The sequence below is a fragment of the Haplochromis burtoni genome, unplaced genomic scaffold (genome assembly GCF_018398535.1).
Source record: "Haplochromis burtoni strain Fernald_Lab_line unplaced genomic scaffold, NCSU_Asbu1 Contig_1173, whole genome shotgun sequence".
Lineage (NCBI taxonomy): Eukaryota > Metazoa > Chordata > Actinopteri > Cichliformes > Cichlidae > Haplochromis > Haplochromis burtoni.
Window position 1 is genome coordinate 1 of NW_024583534.1, and position 15,977 is coordinate 15,977.

A 15,977-nucleotide genomic window follows, 5' to 3' on the forward strand; every position below is an offset into this window, starting at 1 on the left:
CATTCATGCTCCCAAAGTGCTGTCTAATACACACAAAGTTTGCAGACTATCAAGGATCAAAACCTCTACCAATCTACAACTAATTACAAAACTCTAAGCATATATAAGTAAATATTTCTAAGCATAAATAACAATCAACAATACAAATCTAACAACATGAGACGCAGACCTTCGCAATAAAACAGGAACAAGAAACCATCACACAAAGACGCAGACTCGACACTGAGAGACAGACAGAAAATGACACATGGAACTAAACTAAACCTGCAAAAACATGACAACTCAAAATACTGGGTCAAACTGACCCAGAACCGTGACAATAACAGACTACAAGAAACAGAAGAAAAGCACATGATCTGTCACCCCAGATGATACACAGAAGTCTATATCTAGATAGACGATTCTGAATTTAGTAAGTGGAAGAGAATGGATGGATGACTCTGCAGGAAACAAGATTGCAAGGGACTTAATCTAGGCAGCTACTTGAACATACTAGCTAGGAAACTCCAAACAGACAGGAAACACAGCTAGAGGAAGATCACAACAAGTGACAGGAGGAAACTAAGGGCTTAAATACACATTAGGTAATGAGGGAGATGGAACACACCAGGAAACACAAGTGAACTAAACTGACTAACGAGACAGGGGGTGCAAAACCAAACGCAACACAAACGGGACAAAGGATCATGAAAATAAGACAAGAAACAAATAGAGACAGAGATCATAAGATAAACAGACACATGGTTCCATGCATGAGTGGGGCCCAGAAAGGAATTGGCAGGAACACCAGAGGGGTAAAACACCAGTTCCTGGTAAATAGCAGTCAAATGCAAGAGGCTGCAAGACGAGACTGACTAACCTGTGCATTGCCTGGATTTACTACAAGAAAGCCTGTGACTCAGTGCCTCATACATGGATCCTGGAATGCTTATAACTGCACAGAATCAACAGGATCCTAATAGCCTTTGTCAGGAATTAAATGGGGATGTGGCAAACAACACTGGAGGCCAACTTCAAGCCAATAGCACAAGTTGCCATCAAGTGCAGGATTTACCAAGGAGACACTCTGTCCCCACTGCTGCTCTGCATAGGCCTGAATCCCCTTAGTGAGATCCTCTGCAAGACTAGCCACAGATACCAACAACAGAATGGAGCAATCGTTAACCACCTCCTCTGCATGGATGACGTCAAGCTGTATGCCAGGAGTGGACGGGACATCGACTCACTCATCCACACCACTAGGATCTACAGCAATGACATATCATTTGGAAAAGAGAGGTCAGGTAGTCAGAACTGAGGGCATTGCAACACTTCAGACGTTGAGGAGAGCTACAAGTACCTGGTAATCCCACAGGCAAACAGGAACCATGAAGTGGCTGCTAGGAAATCTGCAACCACCAAATATCTGCAGAGAGTAAGGCAAGTCCTGAGGAGTTAGCTGAATGGGAAGAACAAGATCTGGACAATCAACACCTGCGCCCTGCCTGTCATCAGATACCCTGCTGTGATAATCAGTTGGCCAAAGGACAAGATAGAAACCACTGACATTGAGACAAGAAGGCTGGAGGGTTTCACCTTAAATCCAGCACCCTGAGACCTGTATGCTAAGTGGAAGGAAGGAGGGTGAGGACAAGCGAGTCACAAACCTGAGGAAGAAGAGGAACAAGGAGATGAACCATCATGGATAGACAGGCCCCTGCATGGTATGCACCACTGTCAGATAGAAGAAGTGTCCAACGTCAAGAAATCCCACCAGTGGCTGGACAAAGATTGACTGAAAGACAGCACAAAGGCAGTAAGATCCACAGAGGGTCTACCACACCAGGTGCAGGCTGTGCAAAGATTCCCCTGAGACGATCCAACACATAACAGCAGGAATGCCATAACTGAGTGGCTGGCACAGTATACAAGAACATCGGTGCTGAGCATGGTCTGGAATTTGCTATGGTCAAAATTGGACAACAGTGGTCCACGTGGTAATTGGAGCACTCGAGTCAGTGATCCCAAAACTGGGGGAGTAGCTCCAGCAGATCCCTGGAACAACATCTGAGATCTCTGTCCAGAAGAGCAAAGATACTGCATGGGACCCTCGAGCCACTGGTAGAGGACCCGAGCTTGAAGGATAAAGACTCACTACAGGGCAAATGGGGAATTCATTTTTTTTTTTGTATAACAGAAAGAGACAAGAAACAAAACCTAAACATAAAACTTTTTCTGAATCCAAAATATCCATCAACTCTCAAAACCCAAACCATGACCATGACACTCTTGGACAAAACTTCTCCCTTCCTCTCACTTTGTCTTCAGCCAACGGTAGCACAGCTCCCACTGATACCCTGCTATTATAGAGGAGTACTTAATGTGACAATAATATAGCTTTGTCTGGACATGAATAACTTGAACTTATTATATAACATTATACAATAGTTTATTTCTAACAAATTTGATAGCTCATTTTCTTTTGCTTGACATTACTTTATTTAATTATAGAACACATTTTGGGGTCAACTTGTAAGAAAGGCAGATGTGAAATATATATATGTATTTTACATCACCGTTTAGTACTTAAGGTTTGATATCTTAGTGTTATAAGAAGCACAAAGTTACCTTTCAAATACATTTTTCTTTAGTTTACTTTATAAAATTATTAGTGCTGTCAGTGTTAATCTTGTTAAAATGACGTTAAAGCTGTAACTGCATTAACATGGCAAATCTCCGTTAGTGAGTTAACGCGGATCGCCCCATGGGGCTGCACGGCACTAATGCGTTAACGAGCTAACCGTGCTAACGCGTTGACCCCGTGCAGCCACACACACACACACACACACACACACACACACACACACACACACACGACACACTGGACCCACTACAGTTCGCTTACCGTCCAAATCGTTCCACAGACGATGCCATCTCTCATCTCCTCCACACATCACTCACTCACTTGGACACTAGAAGGGGGAATTATGTTAAAATGCTCTTCATAGACTACAGCTCTGCATTTAATACCATAATTCCCTCCACACTCACCACCAAGCTGGAGCATCTGGGACTCAGCTCATCTATGTGTCAGTGGATCTCCAACTTCCTAACTGGCAGACCACAGGCAGTAAGGATGGGCGGACATGTCTCAGCCTCCACCACTCTCAGCACTGGAGCCCCCCAGGGGTGTGTTCTGAGCCCCCTGCTGTACTCTTTGTACACATATGACTGTGTGGCCACTACCAGCTCCACCACCATCATCAAGTTTGCTGACGACACCGTCGTGGTGGGCCTGATCTCTGATAACAACGAGACGGCCTACCTGAAGGAGATTAGGAATCTGGAGAACTGGTGCCAGAGGAACAACCTCCTTCTAAACGTCAGTAAGACAAAGGAGCTGATAGTGGACTTCAGCACTAAGCAGGAGAGGAACTACCAGACCCCCGTCATCAACGAGTGCCCAGTGGAGAGAGTGGACAGCTTCAAATACCTCGGAGTTCACATCACGCAGGACCTGTCATGGTCCTGTCACATCAACACCGTGGTGAAAAAGGCCCGACAGCGTCTCTACCACCTCAGACGCTTGAGAGACTTCCAACTGCCCTCCAAGGTGCTCAGGAACTTTTACTCGTGCACCATAGAGAGCATCCTGGCGGGAAACATCTTAACCTGGTTCGGGAACAGCACCATGCAGGACAGACGAGCTCTACAGAGGGTTGTGCGGTCAGCTGAGCGCACCATCCGCTCCGAGCTCCCTGACCTGCACTCAATCTACAGCAGGCGGTGCTGGACCAAGGCCAGGAAGATCGTGAAGGACCTCAGCCATCCCAACAACAGACTGTTCTCTCTGTTGAGGTCAGGAAAGCGATTCCGCTCCCTGAAGACCAACACAGAGAGACTGAGGAGGAGCTTCTTCCCGCAGGCGATACGGTCTCTCAATCACACCACCACACAGTACTGACCCACACATACAGTTCTTACACACACTGGACATTCTGGACATTGTTTTCACTTCATTACTTAAATCACGCTGCTGTTATTGTGTATATATTTATTTATATTTCTTCATACATTCTTATATAGTTCTATATTGTGTATTTTGTTGTACAGTTATTTTATTTTCAACTTTAATTTATATATTTTATCTTATTCTCCCAGTTAAATTTACCCTTCATTCTAATTTGTGTTGTACAGTTATTTCATTTTTAACCTTAATTTATATTTTATTCCTTCCTAGTTAAATTTACCCTTTTTAATTTTTCATATTTATTTCCTATCTTATTCATAGCCTTTTCCTTTTTTGTTTTCTTTAGGTCACGAGCAGTTGTCCAAGCATTTCACTACATATCGTACTGTGTATGACTGTGTACGTGACAAATAAAATTTGAATTTGAATTTGAATTTGTTTATTTACCAGTGGGGCAAAAAAGTATTTAGTCTAGCCACCGATTGTGCAAGTTCCCCCACTTAAAATGATGACAGAGGTCAGTAATTTGCACCAGAGGTACACTTCAACTGTGAGAGACAGAATGTGAAAAAAAAATCCATGAATCTCACATGGTAGGATTTGTAAAGAATTTATTCGTAAATCAGGGTGGAAAATAAGTATTTGGTCACCTCAAACAAGGAAAATCTCTGGCTCTCACAGACCTGTAACGTCTTCTGTAAGAAGCTTTTCTGTCCCCCACTCGTTACCTGTATGAATGGCACCTGTTTGAACTCATCATCTGTATAAAAGACACCTGTCCACAGCCTCAAACAGTCAGACTCCAAACTCCCCATGGCCAAGACCAAAGAGCTTTCGAAGGACACCAGGAAAAGTATTGTAGACCTGCACCAGACTGGGAAGAGTGAATCTACAATGCAGCAGCTGGTGTGAAAAATCACTGGGAGCTATCGATGAGCTAAGACTGTCCCCGTTGGGGCTCCACAGACTATCCCGTGAAAAGATCTAGAAGACAAAATCGACCAACGGGACCTGTGATGACGCAGAACGACTCATCAGAAAATGGAAGACATACAAGACCACTGATAATCTCCCTCGATCTGGGGCTCCACGCAAGATCTCATCCCGTGGGGTCAAAATGATCATGAGAACGGTGAGCAAAGATCCCAGAACCACACGGGGGGGAATGACCTCGGAGTGGACCAGGACAATACACGGATATCCTGCAAGACAGATTCGTGCTGAAGTGCAGAGGCCCGTCTGAAGTAGTAGTAGTCAATTTGTAGTGGGTGGCACTCCATCAGTAACACACTACAACGGCAGGGAATCAAATCCCGCAGTGCCAGACATGTTCCGCTGCTGAAGCCAGTGCATGTCCAGGCCCGTCTGAAGTTTGCCAGAGAGCACATGGATGATACAGCAGAGGATTGGGAGAATGTCATGTGGTCAGATGAAACCAAAGTAGAACTTTTGGTATAAACTCAACTCGTCGTGTTTGGAGGAGAGAAGAATACTGAGTTGCATCCCAAGAACACCATACCTACTGTGAAGCATGGGGGTGGAAACATCATGCTATGGGGCTGTTTTTCTGCCAAGGGGACAGGACGACTGATCCGTGTTAAGGACAGAATGAATGGGGCCATGTATCGTGAGATTTTGAGCCAAAACCTCCTTCCATCAGTGAGAACTTTGAAGATGAAACGAGGCTGGGTCTTCCAACATGACAATGATCCAAAACACACCGCCCGGGCAACAAAGGAGTGGCTCCGTAAGAAGCATTTGAAAGTCCTGGAGTGGCCTAGCCAGTCTCCAGACCTCAACCCCATAGAAAATCTGTGGCGGGAGTTGAAAGTCCGTGTTGCTCGGCGACAGCCCCAAAACATCACTGCTCTCGAGAAGATCTGCATGGAGGAATGGGCCAAAATACCAGCTACTGTGTGTGCAAACCTGGTAAAGACCTATAGTAAACGTTTGACCTCTGTTATTGCCAACAAAGGTTATGTTACAAAGTATTGAGTTGTATTTTTGTTATTGACCAAATACTTATTTTCCACCCTGATTTACGAATAAATTCTTTACAAATCCTACCATGTGGATTCATGGATTTTTTTTTTCACATTCTGTCTCTCACAGTTGAAGTGTACCTCTGGTGCAAATTACTGACCTCTGTCATCATTTTAGGTGGGGGAACTTGCACAATCGGTGGCTGACTAAATACTTTTTTGCCCCACTGTATATATATATACATACATATATATATATATATATATATAAGTACACAAATATTATTATTGTTATGATTTAGAAGGTAAATAGCAGCAAGGTGCTTAATTCTGCACTTACTGCTTCTGCAATTGGCTTATTTTCTTATATATATATATATATATGTGTTATGTTTTGTTGTTCATCTGAGATATAAGTATATTTTTGAAAACAGCAGTAACATTTGCATGTTGCTAATTTTTCATGAGTATTGATATAGACAATAAACTGGGGTTTTGAAGTGCAGAGCTGAATTTTTGATAAACAGAGGCACAAAGCAAAATTAAAAACAGAGAGGTGGAGAGACTGAAAGAGGTGGGGAAAGAGAGAGAGAGAGAGAGAGAGAGAGAGAGAGAGGGAGGGAGGAAGAGGGACAATTAGAGCAAGCTAAGCCTTCCTCTCAGTGTAGGGAGGAAGCGAGGGGAAAGGGACACAGTAAATCTCATCTGAAGAGCTGGGACAAGAATAGCTTGATGAGCTCAAGCAGCCTCACATGCAAACAAGAGATATGATGGATGATGGATGGTAGCGAGCAATTCATCGCCTTTACAGAGCAGTTGGAAGCATTTTAAAAAATGGGGGATATGTAGGGGAGGATCTAAGTAGTGAAGTAGTTTTTATGTTTAGCAACATGAAGGAGTTTTCACTTGTAACCTCAGATGAGAAAGCGATGACTGATAACATTTACAATGAATAGCAAGCTCATAGGTAAGTGTGAACTGATTTGCATTCAATTTTTCAGTGTCATGAGCCGAGTTTTGCATCCGTACATTGGAACATTAGTACACTGTAGCTTCACAGTGAAGCCGAAATGTCACTTGGGATACAATCAGATTTTCTCACACTTTTTGTTTCTTCTCTGCAGCTCGCAAACAGGAAATCATAAAGATCACAGAGCAGCTTATTGAAGCTCTCAACAATGGAGACTTTGAGGCCTACGCGTAAGTCCAATGCACATCCTTCTGGTTCCATAAAAGATTTTTTAAACAGCTGCTGCAAGAGTACAATTTTAGCTCTTTAAGTGGACATTAAAGCTCTCCATCAACCACAGAGAACCATTAATCTGATTGACATAAAAACATGTTGTATTAAAAGATTAAAGAGTAATTGTAGTCATTGTTTTATCCTCTCTTCCCCTCTCTACCTGCCGTATAATTAAGAGTAATGCTTCTGACGTAGAGTGGGGAGGGGTGGTTAAAGTGTACCTAGAGTGATGGAAACCCATTTCCACAAAGAAAGGTGACACAGATTAAAATGTATGCATGAGTTTAAAAAAGCAATTATATTATAAGCAAAAACAATACAACAGTTACTCACAGAGCTCAAAAATAAGTCTGAGTTACTTTGAGTAAGATTTGTAATTCTAAATTGGAAGTGGAACTACAAAGACATAGTAATTGTATGTCATACTGAGTCACATTCAAAAGATAGTAATATAAAATTTCAAAAATTTACAACCATGATCAGTTCAAGAAACTTTTGCTTGTTAGGTGACTGTTTAAACCACTAAACTGTGGAGTATGAACTACTAATTTCACAATCTTTAGTAATTAGTTCAAAATTGAAAGTGAGATTGTTTTTTTTTTTTTAATTTAAAATTTTAACTGAATTAAATATTTGACTTGCTCAATCACAGTTATAAGATTCAGCTGAAGTCATGATACACAATGAGAAAAATTAAATACTAAATTAAATTTACACAACATCCATCCATCTTCTTCTGCTTTATCCGGAGCCGGGTCGCTGGGGCAGCAACCTAAGCAGAGAAGCCCAGACCTCCCTCTCCCCAGCCACCTCCTCTAGCTTATCCGGGGGAACACCAAGGTTTTCCCAGGCCAGCAGAGAGATATAATCTCTCCAGCGTGTCCTGGGGGTGCCCCGGGGCCTCCTCCCAGTGGGACATGTCTGGAACACCTCACCCAGGAGGATGATCTGATATCCTCGTGTTGGCGTTGTTCCCTCATCATCATAAATAATGTTGTTCCAGGTTCAACATTGCAAGTGACCAATCATCTTCTCCTGACGTCACCCACGACCTCGAAAAAAACGCCTTCAAAAACCGGGAAACCGCGTGTGTAAGGACAATATGTATAATGCTTACTGTTTATTAAAGAAAAGTATCCTGAAATTCAAAGAATTCAAGTTCCTGGATCGGCGGACAGAAGTGGTTTCTCTTCTCGCAAGTGAAGTAGATTTTTTTATGGCTGTATTTTTCAAAGGCACAAAAGGGGGACGTCACAACAATGTGATTGGTCACTTGCAATGTTGAACCTGGAACAACATTTATTATGATGATGTGAGAACAACACGGACACGAGGATATCAGATCATCCCACCCAGGAGGCACCCAGGAGGCATCCTTGTCAGATGCCCGAACCACCTCAGCTGGCTCCTTTTGATGTGGAGGAGCAGCGGCTCTACTCTGAGCCCCTCCCGGATGGCTGAACTTCTCACCCTATCTCTAAGGGAGAGGCCAGCCACCCTTCGGAGGAAGCTCATTTCTGCCGCTTGTATCCGCAATCTCGTTCTTTCGGTCACTACCCACAGCTCGTGGCCATAGGTGAGGGTAGGGACGTAGATCGACCGGTAAATTGAGAGCTTCGCTTTTACACTCAGCTCCCTCTTCACCACGACGGACCGGTGCAGTGTCCGCATTACTGCAGCTGCAGCCCCAATCCGTCTGTCGATCTCCGGCTCCCTTCTCCCATCACTTGCGAACAAGACCCCGAGATACTTGAACTCCTCCACTTGGGGCAGGAACTCATCCCCGACCCGGAGTGGGCACTCCACCCTTTTCCGGTTGAGAACCATGGCCTCAGGGACACAGTCGACACAGTCGAATGCCTTCTCCAAGTCCACAAAACACATGTAGACTGGTTGGGCAAACTCCCATGCACCCTCAAGTATCCTTGAGAGGATAAAGAGCTGGTCCAGTGTTCCGCGACCAGGACGAAAACCGCATTGTTCCTCCTGTATCCGAGGTTCACTAGCGGACAAATTCTCCTTACAGCACCCTGGCATAGACTTCTATTTCAGTCAGTTTACACAATATATTGTCTACAAATAAATCTTTTTCTTAGGATTGCATAGACAATCCTAAGAAAAAGATTTACTTGGAATCTACAATACGTACTTTGGTATTTAGAAGGTTATAGAAGAACTAAACTCAGAATCACAGCTTTATTTGCTTGTAAACAGGTGATGAAAAAAAGCAAAAATGGTAACAAGGCAGGGCTAGAACTGACTGACACATAAAATGACAGACAAGAGGGAAATGCCAGAAAACATCTTGATGATCTCCAAGACTTTTGGTTAATTCCTCCATGGACTGATAAGACAAAAGTATAACTTTTTGAAAGGTGTATGTCTCATTACATCTAGCATTTCAGAAAAGGAACATCATATCAACAGTAAAATATAGTGGTAAAAGTGTGATGTCTGGGGCTGTTTTTCTGCCTCGGGACCTGTAAGACTTGCTATGGTAAATGGAACTGTGAATTCTGCTGTCTACCAAAATATCCTTATCAGAATGTCCATTCATCTGTTCATGACCTCGAGCCGAAGCACACCTAGGTTCTGGAGCAGGACAATGATCCAAAATGCACCAGCAAATCCACCTCTAAATGGTTTCGGAAAAACAAAATGAACTCTTTGGAGTGGCCCAGTCAAAGTTCTGACCTGAATCTGATTGAGATGCTGGGGAATGACCTTTAAAAGGTGGTTCATGTTCAAAAAGCCTCCAATGTGGCTGAATGACAACAATTCCACCAAGATATGTGGGCCAAAATTGCTCCACAGTGCTGTAAAGGACTCATTGGCAGTAATAGCAAATGCTTGATTGCAGTTGTTGCTGCTGAGGGTGGCCCACCCAGTTAATAGGTTTAGCGGGAAATCACTTTTTCACACAGGGCCATGTAGGTTTGGGGGTTTTTTGCCTTCATAATAAACAACGTCATTTAGAAACTGCATTTTGTGGTTACTTGTGTTATCTTTGTCTAAATAATTAAATTAGTTTGATGATCTGAAACATTTAAGTGTGACAAACATACAAAAATAGGAAATAAGGAAGGGGCAAACACTTTTTTACACCATTTTATATACTAAGGAGGAGACACAGTTGAACAGAATCCACCTGACAGAGCAGCTGCAAAACTGAGCGTCACACACACATTGGGAAAGGGAACTAAGATAAAAAAAAAACGTACTCGCTGCAGTGAAAAAAAAAAGATTCTCCAGCGTCCATATGATAGTGCCAAGAAATTAAACTGTAAGTGATGTATATTGTTATTAGTGAAATATAATGTAGGATAAAATGAAATGAGATAAGAAATACTGGAAAGGGTTTAAATTAAGAGGTTAAAGGTTTTCCATTTAGTATTTTGTGACAATGATTGTTGTTTTTATCGCTATATTTATTATTATTATTATTATTATTATTATTATTATTATTGTTATTCGAAGTGTGACTCTAACATTTGATCCCATTTCATGAGGGAGGAGCATGATAGAGCAAAATTATAAGCTCTATAATATCTTTACTAATTGTGTATACATTGTTTAATATTGTTACAGTTTGGAAGGTGCATCATAAATGCATAAATGAAAAGAAACTACTGTATTAACAAACCTGGGTGCAGTTGTGAGATGGTCTGTAATGGTTGTTACTTAGTAAGCAATAATTTTGACATGCTAAGTCAGAACTATGAAACAGTAACTGTAACTGCTTAAACAGACGTGGGCAGAATTTTAGGTTTCCTTGTCAGTGTTATAAATTTTTTTTAAATGTTTTAACTATGAGATATATAGCATTGCTAAAATATTGTTACAGAACTGTTTAAATTATTCCGTGCGTCATTTGTGTAAAAATATATCTTGACTAACAGGAAGATCTGCGACCCTGGTCTGACCTCATTTGAACCTGAGGGGCTGGGAAATCTGGTGGAGGGAATGGACTTCCACAGATTTTACTTTGACAATCGTAAGACTAGTTCAATCTACTACTGATGTTTTGAAAATGTAAAATATATGATACATCTATATTTAATATTCATCGCTAAGTGGACTATTTGTCTCCCATCAGTCCTCTCAAAGAACAGCAAACCTATCCACACCACCATCCTTAACCCCCATGTGCATATAATTGGGGACGATGCTGCCTGCATCGCCTACATCCGCCTGACGCAGTTCGTGGATGGCCAGGGCCGTCCTCGCTCAAGCCAATCAGAAGAGACCAGGGTATGGCACCGCAGGGACAGCCGGTGGCAAAATGTCCACTTCCACTGCTCAGGAGCTCCTTCTGCCCCGCTGCAGGGGTGAGGTAGGACAACAATAGCATTCACGCAGACGATGAACATTTATAAAAATGTGTTTTCACTCAATCATTCGGGGTTATTAAATATAGCTTCATGGGAACAAATGTATATCTGCAGCACAAAAAATAAATATGCAAAATCTGAATGGGTGTAAATACTTTTTTCCAGGCATTTTGAGGAGGCAGAGCAGAAAAGTAACGAGCAGATAATCACAGAGAAAGAAGCAGCACTGAGAGAGAGGTGCAGGTGGATGTGTGGTGGGGTTGAAGGAATCTGATTTGGGGATTGTGGTCATGCTCCTGCACTCTGCACACCCACTTCTTTCTCTCTCTCCCTGTACAACTTCGACAACAGCAGACAGTAATAGCAGTGCTCCCATCTTCTGACAGCAGAGGACACATCAGCTACAACATTAAACTCTTGTAACTCTTCAGCCTGCCTACAGCAAACAAAAAAGCTATTGTTCCTTCCTATTGTTACTTCTAGTATAATTATGGCCACCGTCTGTCTCTGTGTTCTTTCAACTGTACAGTCTATTTATTATCCATTTTAATCCTTTCTTCTTTTTTATGACAATGCATGATTCCTTCCTGTGTTGTCATTAGCAGTGGCTGTTCTGCACGACTAAGGCTGCCTGTGTGAAATGAACAATCAGTATCACGTGTCTCACACAAAGAGTCTGGTGGGTGTATTTTATTATGAATTTCATTGTGTTGTGCAACAGCACAGCACAACACAATTAATTAATTAATTAATTTAATTCATTTGTTGGGTGTTTAACTCCCCACTACCCCATTCCTCATCCCTCACGACCCCCAACCACTCTGTGAGACAGTGAAAACCATGCAGCATGCTAAGATGTTACTGTTGTTCTTAACTCATATTTATGTACTGAACATTGCAAGTTAACTACTGAAACTATGGTTGAAATGTTGAAATATCCCAATGTTTATGTAAATTTCCAGTTTTATCGTGGTGACTTAACTACAGTTACGCTGTTGATGGTATTTAATTGCATGATATTCCACATTAATGCATTTGGTAAATGGGGTGTTGTCGTGCATTTTCTGTTGGTTTTTTTTTGTTTGTTTGTTTGTTTTATTTGTTTTTTTGCACTGCTGGTGAGCTATAATCTGCGGCCTCTACTTTCTGGATTTCTAAGTGCATAAACTGTTTTTGTTGACATGACAGTGTAGTATATGAGGATTCTGGTGACCATGACAGAATATGCCCTTCCTCAGTAATATTTGGGCCCAGGTTCTTTACTGTTTCAAAGGCAACAACCAAAACCTTAAATGATCATTTTTGATTTAACTTATTGGAACCTGACTAATGTAAAAGGTGACAACTTAAACTCAACACAAGGGTGTGTGGTTATTACTTTTGATTGCAATAATTAAATTAGACTTTGGATTTAAAAGAAAGCCAAGGTCAAAGTTCCCAAAGTGAAATCAAAGTTTGTTTTAATTATGTGGTCATTTAAAACCATATTTTAATTGTCAGTTTTTGCTTTGGGTGGCTGTGGCCCAGGAATTAGTGCAGGTCATCTACTAACCGGAAGGTTAATAGACAACCTATTAGAACACAACCTGATCCAGTTCAATGCCTGGCTCCTCTACTTCCACGTGGCAAGATACTAAATCTTAAATTGCATCCATCTGAATTTTTGGTTAAATGTGTTTAGGCATAGAAAAAGACATGGATGTGTATATGAATGAGAGTTGTGGTAAGAAAGTGCTGAAATAGAATAGAAAAGTGCTATAAAAGTAGCAGTCTGTTTTAACATTTTTCTGTCCCTGTACAAAAAACATGTATCTCTAAAACCTTTCTCATCTTATAAAATGCATTTCTTTGATTATTGGGTTAGTCAGTGAGTATAGGAGGATTGTATCAAGGTACAGGGGAATTCTTAAAGGATTGCATTTTGTCACATTTTCACAAAAGTGTACAGATACAACCCAACAAAGCTAATATTTACTTGTCCTTCCGCATGATTAGCATTTAAATATGGTAACATTATGCTCTTGTGTCATAATTTGTGACTTAGCTGAAAGCTATTTAAGAGAAAAAGGAAAGCTGAAAAAGAATTTTCTGCTGCTCCTTACACATCGTGTGTGGGACCTTTCACTTGGGAGGCAAATGTGTAAACCACTAAAGTTATGGAGCCTTAAACAGCTGCCTGCCAAGCAGATTGGAGCAGGATACACAGACAGCTATTGATGAAAACAAAAGAACATTTACCCCATAAAGTGACAGATATTTAAAAAAAAAAAAAAAAAAAAAGACTAAAAGAGAGTAAAAGTGAAATTGAAAATTATATAATAAATCTTCCAGAGTTGCATTTGTACGTTTTGGAATAAGAACATAGAGTCACTCTCTCATTTTTTATGTATAAACTTTAGTTTTTCTCTAGTCTGGAGACATGAACAGGAACGACTTACTGTATTTCAGAATTCATAAAAAGGTCCTCCTTTTCCATAAAGCCCTAATTTTCACTTTGTCCTTACTCTTGTAGAGCTGTGGCTGACCTAAAACAAGAAGGTTTTAACATGTGGAAATATGGAAAAGTCACTTGACATATTTGTAAAAGACAACGGTGTCTTGCGCACACACATACATTATTACTTCTATTTCAAGCACTAAGCAGAGTTTCTTTTATATATATTTACAAATATTTGTGTGTAATGTCTAAATCACAAAAATTTACACAGTTTTTCCAGGACATTGATTCAACACACAGGCAGGAATGAAATTTGAAATGGACTGGTTTGGAAATAGTGGTTTTTTTGCACTACTTAAGCACTCGAAGCGCTTTACACAGCTTGCCTCATTTACCCAAGGACTTTTTTTGATGCCAAAGTGCCTTTTTATTGAACATTTATACTCCAATGAACGCATTGGAGGGCAGCTTAGGATACCTGCCTTAGGATACTTTGGCATGGACCTTCTCATTAGTAGATGACCTGGTCTACTTCCTGAGCAACAGCCACCCCTCAATGTTTGTGAGTAAAACCAAAATATTAGGTAGAATGTCAAATCCTTTATTTTTACAATATCTCCCAGAAATATCTGGGAAAATACAACAAATATCTAGTGTTGTTTGCTGTATTTTCCCTTAACGATCTAACTTTCTGTCCTTGAGGGGGCATCAACTTCTTGAAGCTTGACATTTAGACTGACTACAGGATTAAAGTACATACATGATTATTGAATGTGAGAAGAAAAATGCTGAAGATTTAAAACAGGCTTATACAGACTTTCAGATAAAGCATTGAGCTGGTCTATTTTAGGACATATTCACAATATTGTCAAATTACTTTAGCTCACTCAACAAATAGTATAGAACATTCCTAGTTTGATCCTTCAAATATCACATACACAGTAAAGGTTAAACGACTGGTTGAATCATCGCAGGACGATGACTGGAAAGATCAAATCATGGAAGTGGTTTTCAAAGAAAACTATAAAAATTTGCTGGTTCCAGCTTGTCACCTAATGGAGAAAGGAAACCAATTATCATGAAATATTAAAATATCCATATATGATTTTATAAAGTAAACTAAAGAAAAATGTATTAGAAAGATAACTTTGTGCTTCTCACAACACTAAGAAATCAAACCTTAGGTACTAAGTGGTGTTGTAAAATACACCATCTACTTGGGTAAATGTATGGGCATACCAGCAATTCACAATGTAATGCTTCTCACCATCCATGCTATTCATGATGTAAAATAAAGAAATATTGCTTTCAAATACTTGTTGCATTGAATCATAAAAGTTAGAAGAAGATTTAAAAACAAAAACACATTAAGCACCTAAATTTGGAGAGACGCATGGTGAGCTTGCCAAGCCAAGGCTGCGATTTAGTGTTTCACATTTTGCACGAGTAGTGTCTTGTATCAAAAGGTCAAAACCTTTTGAGTGATTTCAACACATTATTAACAGTCATTCAAAACAGTATTTTATTAATTACTAATTATTTACATTATAAAATGAAATGGGGAATTATGCATCATCAGACAGTTTTCAGGTTGTTTTTGTTTTTTTGTTTTTTAAACCATTAGTATCAGTGAAACTCCAGAGCTATGGCTTTAGGATAAAGCCATGAATTTCCCTTCCTGGTCAAACCAAATGTCAATGCTATCAGTACTTTAATTGGATTGGTTACTTAGAATTAGTGTCCCTCTTTGAAAGCTGTACCTTCTTACTTAATAGCTAGGTTTGGGCCTGGGTGTTAATCTTAGGCTTCAGCTATAAAGAAAAATTTAAATGTATTGATAGATCCTTATCATTTCTTCTTCTGTGTTCATGTGAGCAAGTATGATATGAATGATGATGATGGTGATGACTGTATGTGAAACAAAGCTTTTATCATGTACTTTTTGTATTTATTATATGATGATGATCAATATTAAAGTGTGATCAGATGTAATCAGTGTGTAAACTAATAAAATTGTCCACTCTACTATTCCGTC

The 15,977-nt window shown here is 40.4% G+C and overlaps 1 protein-coding gene across 1 annotated transcript; it reads left to right on the forward strand.

Annotated features, from left to right (window-relative positions):
• Positions 1 to 7,055: 7,055 nt before the first annotated feature.
• On the forward strand, positions 7,056 to 15,968 carry LOC102310862 (calcium/calmodulin-dependent protein kinase type II subunit beta; the record flags this gene model as incomplete). Its single annotated transcript, XM_014330976.1, is given in 4 exon segments — positions 7,056 to 7,131; positions 11,074 to 11,168; positions 11,271 to 11,507; positions 11,671 to 15,968. Coding segments are annotated over 3 exon segments (407 nt in total), but the record flags the coding sequence as incomplete, so codon positions are not given.
• Between the last annotated feature and the right edge of the window lie 9 nt (positions 15,969 to 15,977).